Source organism: Cynocephalus volans, chromosome X, assembly GCF_027409185.1.
Source record: "Cynocephalus volans isolate mCynVol1 chromosome X, mCynVol1.pri, whole genome shotgun sequence".
Taxonomy (NCBI): domain Eukaryota; kingdom Metazoa; phylum Chordata; class Mammalia; order Dermoptera; family Cynocephalidae; genus Cynocephalus; species Cynocephalus volans.
In genome coordinates this window covers 145,910,267-145,934,213 of record NC_084478.1, presented here as the reverse complement: position 1 = coordinate 145,934,213, position 23,947 = coordinate 145,910,267, and the positions used below count along the sequence as shown (strand labels likewise).

Here is a 23,947-nt window from a genome sequence, read left to right as displayed (position 1 = left end):
GAGATGTGACAACTGCTCCCAAGGTGTGCTTTTATTCATTCCTGCAGGGCTATTGTGGGGGTCAGGGGGAGCAGGGGCAGTGGTATTGAAAAAGCCTGACTGTACCATACTGGGGTATTAAAGTTGTGACAGTTTCTGCATCTTTGCCTAGCACCTCCCATACATGTGAAATCCCACAGTTTAATGGAAAGGATATAAACCATCTGCAGCAACATATTTGTTTAAAAAGGAGACACCAGCATGAAGACTTAGCAACTTTGAACCAGTTGAAAAAAGAGCATCTGCTTGATATTTTCATAGTGGTTATATTGATTGTTCATCTTCCATTCTTCTTGTGGTTTGTATTACTAAGATATTTGTATTGTTCTGCCAGAAGAATCCTTGAGAGAAAGAAGAATTTGTAAATTGTTGCTTTAGAGAGATTAAAATCTATATAAGAATTAAAGTTCTTTTTAGCTTCCGTCCATTGGCATACACAATTAAAGTACATAAGATTTTGAAAGGCCTTTTACATCTTGAGGGCCAAGAGGAATCAGGAATCTCCCATTTCTGTTCACTTTTTCACGGAATGCTTACATTTATTGGGCACCTACTATGTGCCAGACACCATGCTAAATGCTTTCACATATCCTCACAGCAGCCATTTTATAGGTGAGGAAACTATGGCCTAGAAACATTACATAACTTACCTCAAATCAAAATTGGTATGTAGTAGAGCCAATATTGACAGCAGTGTTTACTGGCTCCAAGTTTAGAACTTTTTATCACAACACCACAGTACCTCCCTATCTGATCTATTTTGTACTCCTCGAGTGTACACAGTATGAATCAATGGAAAGGGATGAGATTCTCTGATTCATCCATTGTGACAAAACACAGGGCCCTGAAGAAATGGAGCTTGAGACTGTCACATTTTGATGAAGCACAGGGACATGTTGAGGGAATTGCATACTGACTGAGCAGTGCCAGGCCAGGAAGGTTGCTCTCATCAGCTGCAAGAAGTTGACAAATCTCTTCAGAAGATAAGAAAGAAACACAATGGAAATGATATTAAGAGGGGAGCAAGGATTCACTTGTCCTGCTTCTTAATTTTTGTGCCAGGTAAAAGCATAATAATGCTGTCAGATTTCTTGGTGGGTACAGATCCCTATCACTTCTGTGTATGCTTCTCTCCTCTCTCCTCTCCTCTCTCCTGAAAGGCTGATGGGCTGGTGGCAGAGTTAAAGGTTGATAAATGAGCACAGACCAAACTAACAGTGGCAGGTCACTCTAAAGTGGGCTTAAATCCCAGACTTGATCCTAGGACACATTTAAGCTCCTTAGCTCCTCTATTAGGTTATGATTTCATAATCTGTAGTTGGCCTAACCTCTCCAGCACACTGTCTCCAAAGTTCTTCTAGAAGCAGCCTAGGAGTGGGAAATAAAGCCTGGTGAAATGGTTGGCTACAGCCCCAACCTTCCCCATGGCTGGAAATGGGAAATAGGATGAGCCTGGTTAAATAAAAGATTATTAATGCCTGGGACTGGGGTCCTGGCTATGGAGGATTAAAATTTAGAAGAACCTTGTCAGAAAACGAAGAGCCAAATGGACTGAACAGCCTCAAGAGGAAAAAGCAAATATTTGAACTTTGTTATTTCAAAACTGCCTGATGTGCTGACTTGTTTTTCATCAGTAAGAAAGCTATGAGGAGCAACAATTTGATTTATATTAGAAAATCTAGGATCTGGCATTTCAAAATAGTTATTAGAACTCGATACAAGAAAATATTTTATATCTTTAGATTTAACTATTACCTGTAACCATCTCTTTTATTTTCTCTTTTGAGAAAAATGTATAAATCTTACTATTTCCAACGCTTTTAATACTAAATACAACTATGTATATTCAAGTTCAGTGTAACTATCTAAGACAGGAAGCTAAATTCAACAAAACAGCTCTTTTGTATTGGATCCATTGCTTTAGATAGCCAGGTTGCCTTTTTTTTACCCAAAGTGTTTTGGAATCATGTAGCCCAGCTTCATTTATTGGTTTCTAAACAAATTTTAAACACACCGGAACTCAGCCTTGCATAATTCTCCTCTACCCTTATCCAAGGACAGCAACATATTTCAATTGTCCTTTTTCTTTCTCCGTTTCTGACCATTTCCCTCTTTTTGGTCCATGAATTGTGACATATGTAGTATCTTTATTCCACCACCATCCTGTGAAGGCAGTGGTATTGTCCCCATTTTATAGATTAGCAAACAAACGATCAGATCTGAAGGACTGTGGTCACATGGCTGGGAGGGGATTTGGAATTTTCAATCTCTTACGCTGCCCCTCCATACCCTGCTATGCCCATGATGGTTCTGTGGTGCTGATCCCCATTTTTAGCTAATCTTGTGGAAACAGAATAGCATCTAATAAGAATGGACCTGCCCATGGCAAATCCCATCTAAGTCCTACTTTACTAAATCAAATACATCGCAGATGGAGACTGAGGCACAGACATTAAGTAATTTATTCTTAATCTTGGGAAAAATCAGCAGTAAAATCAGGACAAGAACCTAATACCTCTGAGGGGAACAGGACCAGGCTGCCTCCTTACTTTCATGCTGCTTGGAAAAATTCTCGTGACTCCTTCACCTTTTTGATTTCACATAAATATTCCAAGATACCGAAATGTTTTTCAGGCACTATTTCCATTTTTTTTAAATTCTCTTAAAGTTAAAACAGAAAGGCTATATGTGTGTGCATGCACATAATTTAGAGCTGTGTGCTTCATGTACTGCAGCTTGAAAGCCTTCCATGTTATTTTGATTTTATAAATGTTTTCATAATCACCCAAATGGTGTACTCCATGCTTTTGCCATCAAATATAAACGAAATTTCCTAATGGAAAAATGCGCTTATTCTGGAACAGTGCCAAAAATAGTCCAAAGAAGATACTTGAAGTTTGCCATCTAAAAATACCTGTGTTGATAAATTATCAAGTGTTCAATTAAAACTACAGACCTGATTTTTAATTCCTATTGAAATCATTGCAGGTGCTCCAAGTTCTATCAGTTGTGCACTTCACATGCCTTCCTCATAATTAACATAAAGAAATTAATGTCTTACAAGCTTCAATATTTGATGCCATATGAGTCTGGAGGATATTTAAAGGGAGAAGAAATGTAAATAGGATGAAATTCTTAAGCAAGATTGCTGATATGACAGGGCTAAAGAGCTTGGGAGTGTGTGAAAAGTGCCTCTTTTCTTCCCTTTAATAAGTCCATTACTTGCACTTGGGCATATTTTAAGGTCCTTTTCATGCTGAATCTAGAGTTGAGCATGCTTTGCATTTCAAGCTTTGTCTATGAATCAGTAGAAGCCAAAGTTATTTCTGCTTTAAAATAACAGGAGCCAGGAACAGCTAATCTCTTTTCATTCTGAGTTCCTTACATTATTTTACTGGACAAAGTTTGTGTTGGCTACAAAACAGGCCATTCATAACATCTATGAGAAGGAATTTAGGTAAGAATGAAGAGAGATTGTAGGATGTATAAAGACTCCCTCTTCTGAAGCCATTAAGAAATTCCAAATTGGCACTGTTTTGAATAGTGACATTGCATTAGCCTTGCTAATTTCAGTAATTCAAGCTGATAGCTTCTATTTACCAATCTTTTACCAATCTTCCGGATGAAACCTTCCCATCACTTTAGTACTGATGTGCTTCTGAACTAAGGTGAGTTGATATTTTAAAACAGGCAATTGGAGGGAAGGTAGTGAGACAAATTGGAGATTGATGGCCAGCACAGGAGTACATCTCAGTCAGAAACTCTTCAGAAAGAAGTATATGTCTTTACTTCCTCAGCAGCTCAGCTTCTTCACTCTCCTTTCTTTAAGCAGGAATGAGACTACGAGACACGAGGATTTGTCACTTCCTTATCTCATTGCATCTGACGTCTTTGATCATCTTTGCCTGGCTTTTAATTGCGTTCATTTCAATAATTGGGACAGGCAAATAAACCCATCCAAGATTCCTTAAACTTTATTTTTAATCAACAAATAATGATTGTGTATGTTTATGGGGTGCAATGTGATGTTTTGATACACGTTTACAATATGGGGTGATTAAATCGGGATTTTTTGTAGTGGGAGTACATTTGTTCTTCAGTTCATAAAACGTGCAGATAAACTGAAAGACAGTTAAATGGCAAAAACTCCGGGAGGAAGGGAACTCCTTTTTAAAGGAGTCTGCATTTAAAAGACATTCTCCTAAATCTCTCTTGACTAACTGGCACCTCGCATCAGGCTGGAAAAATGTACAGAGGGAAATCTTTGGAGCCTCACAAGCTGAGAAAGTAGAAAGACTGCCGAGTGTTTGAAAAGGGTGTAGGGTTTCATTTGAAGAGAGCAGCTGCACCCCACCACGCCTGTACTCAGATGCACTGAACACCGGCGAGGCTGGCCTTGGAAATCGCAGGAGTGCAGTGACAGCGACCTGGGTGAGAGGGCACTGCCGGCGATCCACGCCTTCCGCACATCCGCCCTGGGTTACTGACTTGGCTTTCCTGTCAGTCGGTGAGTAAGGGCGAAGCACAAGATCCTTCCCCGAGAATAATGAGAAGTCATGGCTTATTGGGTACAGAGTTTATGTTTAGGGTGACGAAAAAGTTTTGGAAGTAGATGGGAGGTCGTGGTTACACCGCATCGTGAATGTAATTAATTCCACCCAGTGATATGTTAAAAAATGCTTAAGATGGCAATCCTTGTGTTATGTATATTTCACCACGATAAAAAATTAAAAAATCCTTTCCTTAACACTTCAGCTCATCAAACAATAAAGATGAGAAAGAGAGACAGAGACAGAGATACACAGGCACAGAGAGACACATACACAGAGAGAATAGTGATAAAAATGGGGGGGTAATGTGACACATGGAACATTTCCTTAGGTTCCAGAGTAGTGTTTTCCAGAAATGATCATGGTTTTCTGAAATAAAAAATAACATCTTATGCTTGTGGAGCATGTTAAGGTTTACAAATAACATTTACATGTCTTATCTCACTTGAGAAGTAGTACAACTTTGCTACTAAATAATGCTGTCCTCTGCTTACGGGCAGAGCAGGAAAGGTCTGTGGATCAGGCTGCCCCACGCTTCTCTCCTCAGAACCCTCCACAGGCTCGTGCTTGCAAAGAATTCCCATGACACTTCAATTGTGCCTCTCTTGTGGTGTTCACATTCTAGCCAGGAGTACAGGGTTCTTTTGTACTCGTCTCATCTTCCTGACAAGATTCAGGGCTCCTTGGGGCCAAGACTGAGTCTCCCTCATCTCTGTATCTACCACAGCACAGTGTCTAGTAAACAGCAGGAGCCCAACTGGTGTTCATTGCTGCCCCTCCTGACACCTGTACTATGTGTACATCTCCTGCCAGATAGAAAGCTCCTTGAGGGCAGGCTCCGTGTCTTATCTTGTATCCCCGGTGTCTGGCCTGCCTGGTTCCTAGGACATCAATAAATGCTCCTAGCACTCAGTAATGAATTAACTCACCCATTACATTGTACTAAACATACTCAGCATAAACCCTTCCATCTGCCAGTGGCTGCCACATTCACCACTCATCCACTTCAAGGGGTTACTCATGATAACACATTTAAACCAAAATATTTTATAAGGACTCAGGTAATGGTAACGAAGATCAGGATCCAGAATTTGATACATTCTCAATCCTATTTTCCCCAAAAAGTACTCCAAAAAGGAGACAGCAAAGGTTAGAAGAGGTTTTAGGGAAAGAAGCTTTAGAAGAAGAAACAATAAAGTAGTGAAGTGAAGAGAGACTGGTAGGTAAAGAAGGCTGCCTACGTTTGTATCCAGGGCCATGCACCCTCCAAATGCTGCCTGCCTGGCTGGGGCATGAGAAAGGTGAAACACGCCCCCACCAAAAAAAATCAGTTTGAAAAGGGGGCCTCCTCAATTTGGTCTTAGACTTAAAGGAAAAAAGATTTGACCGTTACTTACCTTATTGTTAATCAAAAGGGGGCTTCAGATTTCTCTCCTGGGTGACCTAAGCGGTAATCTGTCTCTATAGCCCTCTGTTAATACTTCTTCCATTTGTGAGGAAACTATAGTGACTGGAGAGATTCCACTTACTTCCTCTAATCTCTTGGCAGAGAAATTAAAAAGACAACCAGAAATTGTTGTCCAACTGGAATTCTGCATGGCATAGGGAGAATTGATAGGGACAGATCAATTGAAGAAAACAGTCTTTATTTAAGGGGAATGCATCTTTAATTGTAGTAATCCCTTTGGTAAATTGCTTTCTCTGGTGACATTGCATACCTAATTACAGTTTGCTCATTTTGATTTTCCTACTACATTGTTGCTTGCTGCTTGTGCCATTGTGGATTTACAGGCTGAGCAATGAACTTCCTACTGGCATTAAAATCTCTCAGCCACGTGGGTCTCAGGACCAAGATGTCGCCACTTTCAGCATTGAAACAAAGGTCACTAGATAATTATATTTCCTTTAGCTCTTCCTCAAAAGACCTGTTTTCCACTCCCTTAATCATTTGCGTTCAGTTCTCTGAGAAGTATTCTCAACATCTTAAAATTGTGAAAATGAAAATGGAATATTGTAAATGGGCTCAACCAAGGACCGTAATGGTAGCTTATGCACTAGGATTTGCTCCACAATCCAGTTTTTGTAGCCTTGGGTCATGCTGGTTTTCCTGATGAAAGCACTCTATTGCCAAGACATATTAGCGGTGGCTCACTATGACTCCCAGGTCATCGTCTACAGCAGTTATGTTCAGCCAGATTTGTTACACATTGAAGATGCACAGTTTGTTTTAAATAAAAATTTATTTTTTTAAAAAAAGCTGTTGCATTAGGGTGATAGCATTATAAGATAATTTTTCCCAAAAGTTCCTTAATATCATCATGATATTTCCTTGATATCATCCTTTACATCATCTTTTTAAGAAAAAAATACATTAATCACCCTTCTCTCAAAATCTTTTTCTTAACCCAATCTGTCCCACCTTCTGTCTTTCTGCCCTACAACTTGTCCCTTCCATTTTTACATGCTTTGTACCCAGAGGTGTATGTCCAAGGGTGTTCACTGTAACATTGTTTGTACAGGGAGAAATTCAAAACAACCTAAATGCCCATCAATGGGGAAATGTCTAATTGTGTTATATTTATATACTTTTGAATCCCTTGCAATGATTAAAAAGAATGAGATAGTTCCACATATCTTTTTTTACTTTTTAAAAAATTTTTATTATTTATTATAAGCATATTATTTTTACAAATCATGATTTTTCTTTATGCCCTTTACCCAAACTATCCCTCCCCAAACTGCCCCCCGCTTCCCCCCATCTCTAGTATCCTTAGGTTTGTCTTAACATGCAAAGATTTCCAAGACATTATAGTCTGAGCCCATTTATGCATATGCATAGAAAATACATTTACCAGTAATTACCTCTGGGGAGTTGTTAGGGAGGGTTTGGGGAGGGATTCTTTTTTTTTACTCTATATACATAATTATTGTTTGAATCTTTAGCTTCAGGAATGTATGCACAGGGTGGTTAGAAAAAAAACAAAAGGACTATTAACAGTGTGGAGGATGATTTGGAGGAGGGTGAGAAAAGAGGGCTGTTGCAATAGCCCAGTGAGAGATGAGGATAACATAACCTGAGTGGTAGCAAGCAATGGCAATGGAAAGGAGGAGGATTCACTAAATATTAAGGAAACGGAATTTACAGGTTAAGGTGATTAATTAGAGCTGGAGGATGGACAAGGAGGAGGAATCTAGGGTGACTGGAAGGTTTCTGGCTTGGGTAACCTATTGGCTAGAAGAGGCATTCACCCAAATGGAGAAACACAGGAGGGGAACAGTTCAGGGAATAGCAATGCTGCATTTAGCTGGTGGCGTGTTGAGTCTGAATTGCCTGGGTGGCATTTAGATAGAAACAGCCAATGGGCAGATAGGTTTCCAGAGAGATGTCTCAGCTACAGATAGATTTGGAAATCGTCAGTGACATAAAACCAGGAGTACAGATGAGAGCATCCAGGAAAACTTGTAAAGTGAGAAGGAAGAGATGAGAGAGCACCCATCTTTAAAAAACGAGCAGAGGAAGAGCCTGCAAAGGAATGAATCTGAGAGTGATCAGAAAAATGGGAGAGGACCCAGGAAAAAGCCGTGTTAGAAAGTAAGGAAGATACCAAGTTTGAAGACAGGGAGTAGCCAACAGTATCGGATGCTTCAAGATAAAAAACTAAAATTAGTCCATTGAAGGAATAACTGTAAACTGACATGAGGGATCTTATTGGGCTGATGAAAATGTTCTGAGATTGAATAAGAATCCATTGAAATTTAGTTTAGGGCAAGCTGTGATTTCAAAGGGAATATTCCAGTTTAATTTCCTCTTCTTAATTGGTTGGGGAAAAGTGGCATGAAATAAAATGGCAGGAAGTATATGAGATAACTGGTGCCACACCTCAGCTCCCCCACCTTACAATATCAATAACTGGTTTATGGGTTTGATATGCTTTTCACCAAGCCGTGTATATTACCACATTTTGCCCCATCCTCCTTTGGGTAATTGCAGATGAATTGTTGTATTTATTTTTATTATTATTATTATCTTTACCATGTATTTCCAGAAGTTTAGGGTGCCCAGGCTATAAAGCCCTAGTTTTTACTTGTTGTTGTTGTTGTTGATTGCATTTTAATGAGTTTAAACATGGAATCTTTATTGGCCCTGCCATAAGTGAGGTTTCATGCTGACATCTCCTCATTCATTTCCTGACACCTCTATGAAGCTTATAATATGGTGCCTTGTCTTTTCAGCCATTTCTCTTCCTCATTCGACTTGGCCAATCACAAGATGTATTTGTCTTGGTTAATGGGCACATTTCATATATTCTGTAGTTAGGCAAAAAGAAAATGAAAAACTTCTGCCCCTTCTTAGTTATAAGGAACCAGGGCTGCCAATGGCCCTACTTAATTAAAGTGTTCATTTCTTGCCAACTGCGTCTTCTTTTTACTTTGGTTCAGCATCTTCCTGTTACTTTTTATACTCCTCATTGGTGATCTGGCTGCCACTCTTTGTAGTAAAATTTTCCTTTTTCTCTTTCACATCTTTATAGCCGTGGGTTTGGGCCACTTGGCATCTTTTTACCTTTCCTGGCCTCCCTGTGCACTTGCCTGCTTTGTTCTAATGCCCATAGAGCTATTTGTATGAGGATCATCCAGCATTTTCTCCTCCGTTGCCTTCCTGTTGGGTCCTTCCAACTTATGTCCTAATCGGGTTCCCAAAATGAATTTTTTCCATCTGATACCTCTTCTTTTCTTCCTCTGGATCCCGAGTGATACCATTATGTGATTGCATTGAGCAAGATGTCTACTACTTGTGAATTACTGCTAATTGTTTCTTATTGGTAGGGGAAAAAATCAATGTAAACAATTCCTGAGTTGGTTGCTCCTCATATGACCATCCTATACCATATATGCATATTTCATATTACCTGATAAATATTCACACTATTTCTGAGATTTACTTAGTAAGATTTACTTAGTAAGTGAGATTTAACTTAGTAAGATGGACAGATTATATGGTTCTTTCTCCTTACCTTAGGTAGTTACCTAAATTATGTCTTGGTTGATAAGTCATTCATGACCTTAAAGTCCGCCTCTCTAAGCTAAACATGGTCTCCAAAAGACACTGGTCCCTTTCATGAGAGAGGATCCAAAGCAGTCTGTTTAGGTTGCTCTCTCCAGACAGTGTCTGTGTCAAAGGGAGGAATGCAAAGGTCACTTTAATCCTTATCCCTTCACCCTTCATCCCTGCCATGGGACCTCTCAAGACCTAAATAAAATCCTAGAATCTCAGGGCTGGAAGGGTCATCAAAAGCTATTATCCTTCACCCCCCTCATTCCATGCTTGAGTCCCTTCACCATCACCTCTACCTAAATGCTGTCCGAACTCTCATGGACCACCTCTGGAGATACATCTCACTGCCTAGGGACAGCCTAGGCAATGTCCAGATTCTGCTAATTATTACAAAGTTCTTTATTTAAGTCCAGTTTTCAGACTGCACTAGTTCTTAGAAAGTTCTTGATTTCTTTTAGGTCCAAATCATTTTCCCCTTAGAAGAAAGACAAGACCATGTGTTGCTTTGCCCCCCACGGATTTGTCACCCCACTTCCTCTGGGTGATGGAACTGCAAAGGATTACTCAAAGCCCATCTCTTCCGAGCAGTGAGAGACCCCAAAGTGGTTAATCTCCCCCAGAACCCTCAAGCGAGGGGCATGCCTTCCTTGGGAAATTAACCCCGAATTGGGGTTCTCTTCCTGCATTTACTTTCCAGACCAGGAGGTTACAGAAAGAGAACATAGGTGGGGTTATAGTTTAACAATATAGGCTGGTAACTTTCAGTGAAACAAGCCAGATGACATTCCAGTAAGGCAATTAAGTGGTCCTAGCAACAAAAGCTTGATCTTAGCAAACATTCCTTCTCCCTCCAGCATTTTCCAGTATCTTTACATTTCAATCAGTAACTAGTCTGTCCTTGAGCCAGCAACCTTGCTGTGCCACAAATCTTTATCTTACACCACAGACTTTATCACCTGATGAAAATTTTCAGTCCTTCACAAGGTCAATATTTGAAACTGCAAGGCTTTGGAAAACCAGGCCCTGTGAAGTACATTTGCTTTAAGAATCCTCTACAACCATGAAAGAGCAGCAGTGGGGCAAAACAAATCTCCAGTAGAGAAAGACGGAAGGGAAATAACAAAGTGGAGGGGTGGGTGTGGGGGATCGGGCAGTGTCCGAGAAATAGGTGTGTGGAGCTGGAGGGGCAAAGGAGGGAGACAGGGGTGAGAAGCAGAAATGGAGAGGTAAACAGTAAGGGAGTGGAAACACTGGGGAAAGATTAAGGAATGAGATCCTGGAACCTCTTATAAAAGAAATGGAATCCAGGTTAGAGGTTAACATCAAAGTGAGAAGGAAGAGAAAAGCATCTTTAAGATTCAAAACCTAGGGCTGGCCGGTTAGCTCAGTTGGTTAGAGTGCCGCCTTGTAACACCCAAGTCAAGGTTCAGATCCCTGGGCATGCCAAAAAAAAAAGAATTGAAGATTCAAATCCCATCGTGGATTCCAACCTCGCCCTTTGCCTAAGGATATGGAAAAGGGCACTGTGGAAACAGGAGAGAATGTTTAGCAAAGCAACGACTAGACAGAAGAGAGGAGAATAATTGGACACAGGAAATTAGTTTAAAGAGCAATGGAAAAGAAAAAGAAGTGAATAGAGAAATGGAAAAGCAGAGGAATGAAAACACAGAACGTTTAAGTTAAGGAATTGTATTTATTCCTGTGCCAGCACGTAATTGTATTTTCCTGGCAGTCATCCACAGACCTCTGCAAGGGGAACGGGGTGCCGGCATGTGTTACTGCAGGGATTGAAGTCTTATTGCTCTGTACTATTACAGCCAAATGAGGGACTTCATTAATGAGGCTATATATTGATGTCGCAGAGACAGGCACTGAAACTTCAATCACCAGCAGCCCCTGCACTTGAGGATCGGTGGCAATGGGAAGGGCAGGGTGCGGCCCAGGGGTGGGTAGATTGTGTGGCCGGGACAGGGGTCCAAGGTACGGCAACACAGTCATGAAGCTTCCAAGTAAGAAATGCATGGAACCTGCTCACCAGAAAACCTGTTTCCTGTGCAGCATGGCACACAGAATGCCGGCATGTGTCAGCTGCTCACGTAGCAAGGCATCAAGTTGCAGGCAGCAAAAGGGAATAAGAAAATAATCTTCATGGATTCCATCCACACCGAGTGCAGTAAACTGATGCTGTGGGTAATGAGAACTGGCTAGTGCTCAGAAGTTCCATGGAATCTAAAGGTCGGGGTTTGAGCCCTGCCATTTGCTTCTGGAGCCACCCACCATTGGCCCAGCCTTTGTCTTCCCTTCATCAAAGATTAGTGGTGGCTTCTTCCTCTAAAGAAATAATCAGTTAGTGGGGATTGACTCCTTGGGAGGGGTGACTTGAAAGGAGGGAGCCCTTCACCTGCACACCCTCAGTAGGCTGGGGGGGGGGTGTACATTCCTGCAGCCATTGATTCTGTCAGTCAGTCCGTCAACTAACATGTTTGTAGGTATCTGTGTTAGCCAAGTACTGTGTGAGAGCTACAGAGTGGAATAAGACTCATTTCTTACTTTGATGGGGCTCAGTCTAGTTGAGGAGAAGAACAGGGAAACGACTGACTGCCATGAGGCAGATGGAAATTAGTGCTGTAATAGCAGTCCAGTTCAGTTAATAGAAAAGTGATTAATTTGGTCTGACATGAGACGGGAAGGCTTCCTGGAAGAGGTATCATGTAAATTGAGGCTTAAAAGATATAATCGTGGATAGAAAAGAGAGAGAGAGAAAGAGATAGAGAGAGAAAAAGAGAGAGAGACCACCCCAGGATGAGGGAACAGCATTAAGAAAGACATGGGAGCTGGCCAGCAAGCTCAGTTGGTTAGAGCGTGGCCTTATGACAGTAAGGTCAAGGGTTCAGATCCCCGTACCGGCCAGCTGCCAAAAGAAAAAAAAAAAAAAAAAAAAGATGTGGGAACTTCAAAGTACTTGGCATTTTCAACAAATGGTGAATGGATGGTATGACTAAAGTATATGGTGCTTAGAGAAATATATGGGCAGTTGAAACTGGAAAGCAAGAAAAGATGAGATGGAGAAGCTAAGGAATTAGGACTCTATCTCAAATGCAGTAAGGAGCCATCAAAAGATTTTGAGGAAGAGAGAAATGTGCTTCACCGTGTGTTTTAGGAAGAGCATTGTCTTGTTCTAGCTGTCACAGAATAGACCATTTCTCTTCTCTGGACAGTAATGGGCCATTGGAGAAGAACAGGTCTCCTCTGTGGCAGACGCATTGAGGACTGTTGGGGGTGGGGGTGGGGGAGCTGAAAGCAGGAGGAGAAATGGCCAGCATCCAAGGAGAGAGGAGATGGTGCCTGTGTAACATGAGAATGGGCACTCACTGACTGTCCAGATCTGAAGGTGGGAAGGTAGGAGGATAGAGCCAGGATGACAGTGTGTCCTTCCAAGTAAACGAAGGGGAAAATAGTCTCAATTCCCTAAATCCCACTGATGATGCGGGAGGACTTTCACAATTGGAGAGTATTTAAGTAATATATTCAGATGGAACAACTTAGGGAGACTTTTCCTCTTTCATTTATGAGGACACCTGTTGCCTGTTGATTTCTGGCCCTGAGATATTCCCACACCCAATCTGAGTGTTTTCAGGGACTTAAGCCATTTTGACCCCTTGGCTGTTAGACGAGTAAAATATTTTTTTGCTATTGGGTATTGCCAGGACATTGTAAGCATTTTAGCTCTCAGGTATGTTTTTTGTAAGATCCACCATAGCTGGTTACAAATGGAAGGTTACCAGATTTGGGGTTTTCCCATCCAAGTGTATCTAAAGCCCTGATATATGTACTTGATAGAGCCCTCATATACTTGGCCTCTGAGGGACTATAGGGCCACTCCCTCATTCCCCAAACTCCTCACCAGCAATTAGATTTGGCTACAATAAGTGACATTTTGAGTTTTCCTTCTATATCCTCAAAGCCCAATGAAGCATGCCTCTGTAGCTGTGTCATGCCTAATATTTATATTATAAACAGAGCTCCATGAGTATAAACCATTAAACAATATTTTTTTAAAAAACAGTTATGAGGAGAGAGTGCATTCTTTCATTTATTATATTTTTAAACACAGTTTCAGCTGAGCTTTATTTGTGTGAGTTACTAAACCAAACGTAAGTTTCCTGAGGTTACATGAAAATTTCTCTTAAAATATCTAGCCTCACAGATTAAAATCCTTGATGAAAACTGCCCTCTTCCCCATTCCCAATTGAGGAGCCATGTCTGCAATTCCAGGGTAGAGCTTAAATACCCATTCATTTGAGTTCTTTTGGATGACTTGACTTTTAAAACACTGAAAAAGTACCACTTTGGGTGGATGCTGTGGTATCAGTTACATTCACACACACCCCTGTCTACAAGGTAAGATACTAGAGCAGCAGTGCACACCTCTTATAGACTGGGGAATCTATGTGCCTAGATGCCATTATCTCTTGGTTTCTGGTACTGTATAGGTTTTTCTAAACACTGTCATAAAATATATATAACATAAAATTTGCCATTTTATCCATTTTTAAGCATACAATTAGTGGCATTAATTACATTCACGATTAATTATGTTGTGCATCTCCTGATTTGAACATCACATATTGCACACAGGTATTGATATTCAATGGTGTACCCCACAGATATGTACAATCAACTATGCTCCAACTAAAAATAAATTAATTTTAAAAAATTATGTTGTGTATAACCACTCTTTCCAAAACTTTTTTTTTTTTACCCCAAATAAGAAACTCTGTAATCATTAAGCAATAATGCTCCCTCCCTGCTACCCCCAGCCCCTGGCAATCACTACTCCACTTTCTCTATATATAGACTTATCTATGCTGGACATTTCATATAAATGGAATTATATATATATGTATATATATATGACATGGTGTTTTGTGACTGGCTTCTTTCCCTTAGCATAATGTTTTTGAGGTTCATCCACATGGTAGCATGTATCAGTACTTCATTCCTTTTTTTGGCTGAATAATAGTCTGTTGAATGGATGTGCCACACTTTGTGTACCCACTCATCTGTTGATGGACACTTGGGTTGTGTCCACCTTTTGGCTATTATGAGTAACAATGCAGTGAACCATGGCATGAATGTATCTCCTTGAGTGTCTAGTATGGGTTGCTGATACATCAAAGATTACAAAAATATAGCACCTCCAAAGGCCATTTTGAGTTGGACTCAGGAGGCACCTTCTGATGAAACCTGTTGCACAGACTGGTTAGGTATTGTAGCACTAATATAATAGTGTAAGACCCATGCACCATGCACAAATCCCACACACACAGGATGGCTCACTTCACAAAGACCATGAGACAGAGACCATTGCAATCAGGCAAGAGGAGTTTTATTCCAGCATGCTGGGGTCACTCAGTCTCCTGGACAGAAGCGACCACGAGCTTACAATACAAGCCCCTTTTATCCAGTTTTTCTGAACAGATCTTTGTGACAGGATGAGTTGTTGGTTATCTGTGGTGCCTTTAGATTTATGGGTAGACTTTAGCAGGCTGGTACCTTGATAGATTTGTGGCGCCTTTAGATTTACAGGTGGGCTTTAGCAGGCTGGTACCCCGATAAGGAACAGCGCATTTCTCAATTGTTTGTCTTCCCTGGGGTCTGACCAGGTGGCCTTTAGATAAGGAACTAGTCAGTTCCTGGAACTGGGTGGGAGTCATTCCCTTCCTGGAATGTTTAGTGTGCTCGGGCCCACCTGACCTTTATATGGCCTCTTAGAAGCTGCTTTACTTAAAATGTTTTTAGCAGCATTTGTTACAAAACTGCGTATATTAAAGTTATATTTTTCTACAATTCCCCTACAATAGCACCACCACGTACCTCAGGCACAGTCAGGGTGACAATGCCTCATTTCTCTATCAAACTTCTCAGTGAATCTGCACCAGCTCCCACCTCTCCTCAGCTCAGTACTATCTGGTTTTTGACCCAGCCACCCTACTGAAACGTCTTTCCAGAATCATTTGTAACCTTCTCATTGACATATTCGGCAGCTTCTGATTAGTCTTTACTTCTCTTGACCCCTCCATAACATTTGCCAGCGTAGACCCATTTCTCTTTACAATGCTCTTAGACAAGGAGAGCATCTCCCTTGCCTTCTCTAGGTCAGTTCTCTTCACCTTCCCCCTGGCCCTAGCTGAGTAGTGTCTCTGTCCCCAGCTCCTCTATTTCCACTGAATCGCAGGCCTGTCACTTCCCATGGGAATGAGGTAACCTCTCCTGTGGGAAGTAAAGCCTTTTGCAGTGATTTCTGTGGAGCTGTTAGGCAGCCTCTGGGCAAGAGGCTCTGTAGCATGAGAGTAACAGTGGCGACACTCTTGTGGAAGGTGACGATAATGCTAGGGTTGGTAGAGGAAGGCCAGCACCCACACTACCCGCTCATAATCTCAGGGTTTCTGGGATGGAGTTGTTCTGTTTCTGGAAATCTGATTTGACTCACGATGCACCTAAATAAGTATAGTGGTGCCAATATCATAGTAAGACTCTACACTGAAATGATTCCTTTTTCAAAGGACTGATTTTTTTGTTGTTCATTTCTTAATGGCTAAACACAATAGTGAAGCATAGTTAGTGGCTGGAACCCCTGGAAACTCTTTTGTGTTAGCAAACTAAGCAGTCTGAGCCCTAGTTAGGGGCAATTACTGTGGTGTTCCCCTTCTGACAAGGAAGTTGTCATAAGAAAGAAGACTACATTTAAGTCATTAATCAGGAATTTGTGAGTCAATGTCCAGTGTGGTAATTTACAAAGCCCAGGTGGCCCAAGTCACCTAATAGTGCTTTTAAGACCTTTCCACCTAAGTCCCACATTCATCAGAGAACCAGGGACATAATCTGAAGGTCCTGCTAAACAAGAAATGTTCCACGTGTTTGCAAATAGTGCATTTCTACTCCATCGTACAGCCTTGCATGTTTTAGTGTAAAATAGTTTGCTTTCCTCCTAAATCCCTAGAAAGAAGCATGCCATGGCTTCATGTACCCAGTGCAGTGTAACCTGAAGATATACATACACCAGATACAGAAATAGAGGCCACACCTCACCTAATGGGAAAAATCCATTGTATTCTTTCAACATCCCATTTTTGTAATTGAGGATGTCTCCAGGCTGGAATTACCCATAAGAAATGAAGTGTCCATCTCATTGCCCCAAACTTCTTCCAGGAGAGGCCATTAGATTATTCCCAGATTTTATGGTTATTTAGTGGGCAAAACTGGCAGCTCACTAATTTGTGAAAAAGCCACATTGTGAAATGTGCCCGTTCTAAAAGGTGTCCCATTAGACCAATTAAAAACTAGAGGCCTCAAGTGTGCCTGTTCCTCCTCATCTGATATATGAAGAAGAAAATGTAGACTCCCAGAGATGCAACATTCATTTGCAAAGTCACTTTCTTCTGTTTTCATGTCCAGGTAGTCATTTCACACCTGTAAGTTCAAAAATAGAGGGTGCTTCTGTAGCAGGAAGAAGGGTTGTGTTGAGGAGAAGACAAGGAAACCAAGATCTGTTTGGGACTCTGAAATGAATGGCAGAGCCCAAGGGTTTCTTTGGGAACAGGCAACAGAGTGAGCAGTATTGCAATGAATGTGATTTCTGTGGAATTTCCCCCAATTTCAGCCTCTGGGATGTGCCAGGCAATGTCCTGAGGTTTCACATAGTCATGTCTTGAGGGCCAGCTGTACCTAGTAAATGTAAAGCACAGAGAGAGCAGTGTTGCTCTGTTGCCGTATTAGGGCTGGTTTGAAGCCATCTGCTGGTGCAAGCTTGGCAGGGAAGAGCCCCCATGCTTGGCTCAACAGCAGCATTCTCTCCCCTGGCATGCTGATAGCAGCTCTTCTTTCAGGCTGCCCTGTGAAGTCTTCCTGTTGGTGTGGGTGAAAGCCCTGTAGCAGTGCCATTGCCCTCTTTCATGCCATGTCCTCAAAGGATGCACGTTTGCTTCCTATTATGTGCTCAAGACTCAGTGGCTCTGTAAGGGCCCAAAGGCTTGTCTCACTGGCCAACAGAGCCTTCTCGCCTGCTTGATGCACACCAGGTCCAGCTCCTTGCCCCCGAAAGCTGTGTGTGTACTGGCTTCGGTGGAAGTTATTATGCCACAGTTCTAACAACAAATACAGTTCGGCCCAGATTTATTTATTGCCAAGGTCTCCCGTCCAAGATTAGAACAGCTCAAGAAGAAAGAGAACTCAGAATTTGGTAGCTGATGAACATGACCAGAGAAACATCCCAAGAGAAGCAACTGATGGACCCTAACTGCTTATGGAGACCGTGCTGGGGGCAGCCACCTTGGCTGCTGTAGTTAGAGGAATGATTACATCCTGCAGCAGACTCTACCTCTCACTGGGCGCCAAGAGCCTCGGAATCAGAGAGGAAGAAAACTAGAAGGAAACTCAGAGGTCATCCAGTTCAACACCCTGATTTACCAGATGGGGCAACTGAGGCCCAGAGGAGAACCCAGGGCTCCAGACTCCCAGGATCGTGCAGCCTCCTGAGGGGCTCCTCTAGGAAACTCCAAAGAACTAAGGACAGAGGGCTCCCCACTTAGTGCTTTGCCCAACACAGGAAAACTTTTCAACAGAGAAAACACATACCTGAATGGCTGACTGTTATTTTAAATGGATTATCTAATCTGCAACCCAAAGGACATGAAGAGCCAGGGCTGAGTGTGTAATTAGTACAGGTTGGGTCTACCCTCTGGGCTTAGTTAAACTGATTACAAATAGAAACAGATCTTTGGATTTAGCATGAAAATCTCCTTGCTGGCCCAGAAGGTTCTCACTGATGATCAACTTCAGTTAGAAACAATTTTGTGTACTTTACAATATGCACCTAATACAAAAATACGTTCTGGAAAATCACTGATAAACACAAAAATATGAACGATTTAAAAGAGAATGGTTTGTGATGATTCCCATAGTACATCTGGTTTGTAGCAAACTGAGAAGCTTTTGGTTTGGTATAGATTTAGTTTCTTTGTAGTTTGGGTTTTTTAAATTTTTGTTTGCTACTGGCTGATCCCCCAGATACTGTTCCCACAGACGTCTTGGTTTTTTCCAAGACAAGATGTCTGACAAGTCTCTCCCACTTAGGGCTGTTCTGCACACTGTTAACAACGATCTTTCTAAAGATCACGAATAAGATTCTGTGGTTTCCTTACTTAAAAGCCTTCAGTGGCTCCCTATTGCCCACAGAAGAGTTTTAGCATTCTTAATCCACCGTGATTTGGGTCTTGTCCTTCCTGCCTTACCTTTCATTACCCACCACTCGCCACCCACCCATACACGTACACACACATACACGACGCACACACACACCCCACAACAATGCAGACTCCACGGCGCCTCCCACCGCAAAGGCTGCTTGCTCCTTTTGAACATGTCCTCCTACCTACATTGTTCAGTCTTTGCTCAAGCTGAACCCTTAGGCTGGAATATCCATTTCGCTCAGCCCCGTCAGGTCTCCCCATTCTTTGTGGTGTAGATTATATCCCAATTGCTGCAAAAAGTCTTCCTAGACCCTTCTATTTTGGAATTTTTCTCTCTCTCTCCCTTCTACCCGCACGGTGTTTTGCTTGTGCCTTTATCTGAGCCCTTTCTCCTAAGTAGCTAATTGGCTTGCCTATTGATCTGTTTCCTTTGCAAGAATGTGGGATTCCTGAAGGCAGACACTAAAGTCTTTCTCCAACCTTCTAGCTCAGTGCTTGGGGACACCATAGGCTAGCGTTGTTTGTTGAATTAAGTTGGATTATATTTCCTCTGTACAGGAATGTCCATATTTATCTTTGACCAAAATCCTATTTCCTCTGTCTCCCCGAATGCTTCCTTTATTGTACTAAGCTGTCTCCTTTGTCTCTAATCTTCATGATGGTGGCCTGGGCCCAGAGTGTGGCTTTGCTGGGAGTCCTGTCAGTATAAGCCACAGGAGCCTGACTGTGGGTTTGGGTGATAAACTTTTGCTGCTGCTGAATGTGGAGAGCCTCAGGAAACCTGTACCTACAGCTTAGGGAGCACAGGAAGGTATCATTCCGAATATTCTTGTGGCCTTTTGTGGGTAGAAGTCTTGGCCCAGCTTCGTGCTTGGGGTGTCTAATGGCCTTGACCATCATTGTTGATTTCTTCAGTAAAATAGAACTGATATGATAATTCCCCCAACCCAGAGCTCTTTTCAGTACTTCATGAAGTTTAACAACGCAACTTAATTAAGTATGTGCTCAATTTTAAGTGGAAACACTGACTTTTCTCATGCTTTTTGGGAAGTTCTCTTGGGCAGTATAGATTTTTCTAATTGAGGGTTTTTTTAAATTTGTTTGTTCATTTTTCAAGAAGAAATCCATTACTACTTAAATCACTTCAGTCTATTTGGTGTATAGAATTTGTCAAGAGGCGGTATAGCTTCATATGAGGTTTAGAGTCAGACCTGAATTCAAATAGCACCTCTATCACTTACCAGCCATATAAATGTGGGGAAGAATTAACCTGAGCTTGAGCTTCCTCACCAGGGAAATGGGAATCATAACACCTACCTCATAACATTGTAGAAAAGGTTACATTAAATGAGATAATGTATATAAATAGTCTAGCACAGTACCTGGCATACAATGAGGACTCAATAATTGGAGGTCATCAGTATAATTTCAAAACATAGGGCCCCAGAGATAGAACTAACAAGAGAGGTCTTTGATGGTGAAGAAGATCAGAAATTACTGGATTTAACAGAACTGCTGTGTGATGGTTTACCATAACTGCTACAGTAAACAAAACTGTTTAAGGTCAGTAGATGATGTGAAGAGCAAAATAAATAGTGTAGGAGCTGAGTGGTAACCTTAATAGCTGTTGTTTCATCTTGGGCAAGGGGCATTATTTAGAAAAGGAATCTAGAAGCAATTCTGAGAGCGCTCCCATTCAAGTCATCCCTAAAAATACTCCTCTTCATTTAAGTTGAGAAATTGCCGTGAGACTCAAGGCTGGGCTTTCAACAGCTCTAGCCATATGTGCTCTCCACTTTGGTGAAATCTGATCGCGACCTAAGCCTTGCCGACTGACAGCTGACATTGGCCTTTTCTGTGCACCCTGCCTAGTTCACCTTTCAGAGAAAGAGGTCTGATTTCCAAGTAGAACCTAACCTTGCTCTTTGTTCTTTTTCTCTTTTTATTTTATTTGGTTGTGTTTGGGGGGCGGGGGGATCTAGAGTATTGTCTACTAAATTGCTTTTCCCTGGGTAAAAGGGTTCCCTGGAAATTTGATTTGAATTATTATCAGCACTCAGGAAGAAAAACTTTCTCAGCTTTTAGAGGAGTAAAATGTAATTAGATTTGTACATATTAAAAGTTAGGACATCACTTTTTGTATAGCAATGAAAAGTAATTATAGTTAATAACAAAATAGAAAAAAAAATTTGTGTTGAATATTATAGGTAAATAATTCAATAAAATATATATTATTCAAATTAATAGGGGAAATATCAATACCCATTAGATAAAAAGGCAAAGAATATGCACTGTTATACACTGAAAAATAATCAGTAAACTGAAACGGAAAATGTTGATCTCCACAGGTAATCAAATACATGCAAATTAAAGAAACCTTGCGATATATCATCTTACATTAACAAAAATATCTTTTTTTGATTGAGGCACAATAAAATCGGTTCCCTCATCATTGCTGGTGGCATTATAAATTGCACTAACCCTTTTGGAAAGTGGTATTGCAGTCTGTGAAATCAGACCTCCTGGCTTTGGTCACCTTGACATTGCTGCCTGCCCTAACTAATCCCAGCCTCAGAGCAGCCTGGTCCTGAGCCCTGCTCCGCATGCATCCTGGACCAGCTGAGTCCCCACACCTTCTTCCTGTGACTTACTGCGTGTTTCATTCCCTGTAAGAGGAGCTCTTCTTTCCTCTTCCTTCCTCCCTCTGCAGAATCCCAGTCATTTCCTCTGTGTCTGTTGCTGTGCATCTCAGTGACCCAAAAGGATCTTTCCGGCTCTCTTGGCCACAGGACAGTTGGCTTGTGAGGTTGCTCATGTCACATTACCTTCACAAGATATTGAAATAGAAACATTGGCAACAGAGTCTAGAAAAGCCAAGGGTGTAGATTTGATCTCTAAATCTGGAAATGCAAACCTGAAAGAAACTGAGCCCTGGGTCAGGGCCAGCCATTTTGAATTTCCTGATAAATGACTATCTACTTAGATTTGCCTTCTGGGAGACTTCTGTATTAGTTCAACCCAAACATCCTGATTTCAGAACCATGAACATATCTCATAAATGGTAGGCAGCCAAAGAACGAAAGACCCTTACCCATTAGCCTCTCCTTAGTCTTAATTCACTTGGTATCAGTTTAAATCCTGTGCTTTAGATCAATTTTGCTTTTTTTGTGAGGTTTCTTTTTCAGGGGAACAAAAAGACCTTATAGGTAAAAGAACTATTTGGGAAAAATAAAGCAACTTTCAACAGCAAACTACTCTATCCTCAACCCTAATTAAAGCAACGTTCCCAGGACAAGGAAATCTGTACAGGGTACAGGGCCCAGGAAATGTACACTGGGAGCTCATAACAACCTCTCCCCCACCAACATACAGTAACACACATGTAGTCACCCACATGGCACCTTATGTTTTGATACTAGTGAGATCTGGTGAAAATGACCTTCAAGCACCGCCTTGCCTGAGAAAAGATGTTGCCAAGGGCCAGCATGCACTCTGGGGTGTGGGTGAAGCCAAAGAGGAGAGGGGCAAAGCCGGCTCACTCCCCCTTTCTATGATCCCTGGAAGGAGCACAAAAGGGGGACCATCTCCTTCCACTGAGCACCCCCCCACACACACACACACCCTTCCCCCTTCCCATCTCCTGGCTGCCTTCCTTCCCAAGAAAGAAAGGAATCAAAGCCAGGGCTTCCCAGCAATCCAGACCAGAGCTTGAGCTGTGAATAGTGTACATCTGATGAGGTTGGTAATCCTGCATTTCAAAACCTTCTTTTCTTTTGGCAGAACTGACTTATGATCTGGACGTGGATGATGAGCCTGGAAGCAAGCAACATGCCAATCCGAAGGACAATGAGATAGACGCCTCTCACAACCTCGGGAACGCCCATTCCCCCCTGAAGCTGCTCACTAGTGTGGCCGTCTATGTGGTGTGCTTTTTCTTCCTGATGCACTGACTTCCCAGTGCCTGGCACACCAGCTGCCCTGCAGCACCCTGTGGTCTTCCTCTGTAAAGGGAACCACCTTTTTATTTTTTTCTATTTTTTTATCTTATATACCCCCTCCAGCCATTAAGTAGAAGACTAACCATGTGTTATGTTTTCGAAAATCAAATGGTATCTTTATGAGGAAGGTAAATTTTAGTGGTAGTATAGATTGTCCTTTTGCAAAGAATAAAAGAAGTTGTGCCAAATTATTTTCCTATGTTTGGCTGCTAGAACATGGTTACCATGTCTCTCTCTTTCTCTCTTTCTCTTTGCATGGATTTCTTTGGAAAAAAAAAAATAAATGCTCAAATAAAAATATATTGGGTCTTTTTTTGCAAACCATCATAGGGTGACCAGGTGATGTTTCTTCTCCTTCTCACCTAGGTTTCTATTCAGTATAATCCCAGCATGCCTCAATCGGGTCCTTGGAACTCACCTCCCTGACTACCTTTTGGGTGGGTATGGATCCTGGCCGGAAGCCCCAGACAAAGCCACTCCCTCCCAACAAACACCCAGTCCACAATCTCCCTTTAGGAAAGTTGGGTTGGACGGCCTTGCCTATGAAACTAAAAGTGTCTATCTCAAAGAGTTCCCCAGTCTGGTCTCTCTTTACAAATTTCACTTTGCTAAAAATGCTTTGCCCACATAGAAATCCTCTGTGTGGTTCATATATAGTTGCACGATTAATAGTCTTCCTTCCCCCAGCACAGAGAGGCAGGCCCAAATAATACAAAGAAATCGTTCCCCCGGTTTCTTTGCTGCTTCCTCAGGCTTGTTCTCTGTCCCTTCTCTCTCCAGGGGCTGCCACATGGCAGTTGCCCTGGGTCAGGTTGCAAAGGTTGTCATCAGCAAACTCACGATTTGTAGAAAACAACTCTCACTCTTGGCTCCAGGTGGGCTTCTTAAAAATTCATTTATTCAACGGGTACTGTACCAGGTGTTGGAGACAGTGGAAAACAAAACAGATTCAATCCCTACTGTCATGGAACTGAAGGTCTGGCACTGATACGAATTCCAACAGCAGCTTTCCATCAATCATAGGCCCAGTATTATTACTTAAATCTGCTTTTT

The 23,947-nt window shown here is 41.7% G+C and overlaps 1 protein-coding gene across 3 annotated transcripts in view; it reads left to right on the top strand.

The window, feature by feature from the left end:
- GPC3 (glypican 3) overlaps positions 1-23,042 on the top strand; it is a 423,767-nt gene extending 400,725 nt beyond the window's left edge. For all 3 annotated transcript variants that reach the window (XM_063083954.1, XM_063083953.1, XM_063083952.1), the window contains one exon: positions 22,677-23,042. In XM_063083954.1, the coding sequence (XP_062940024.1) occupies positions 22,677-22,846 (170 nt within the window). In that variant the 3' untranslated portion in view covers positions 22,847-23,042. The remainder of the gene's footprint in view (positions 1-22,676) is intronic.
- Positions 23,043-23,947: the final 905 nt, after the last annotated feature.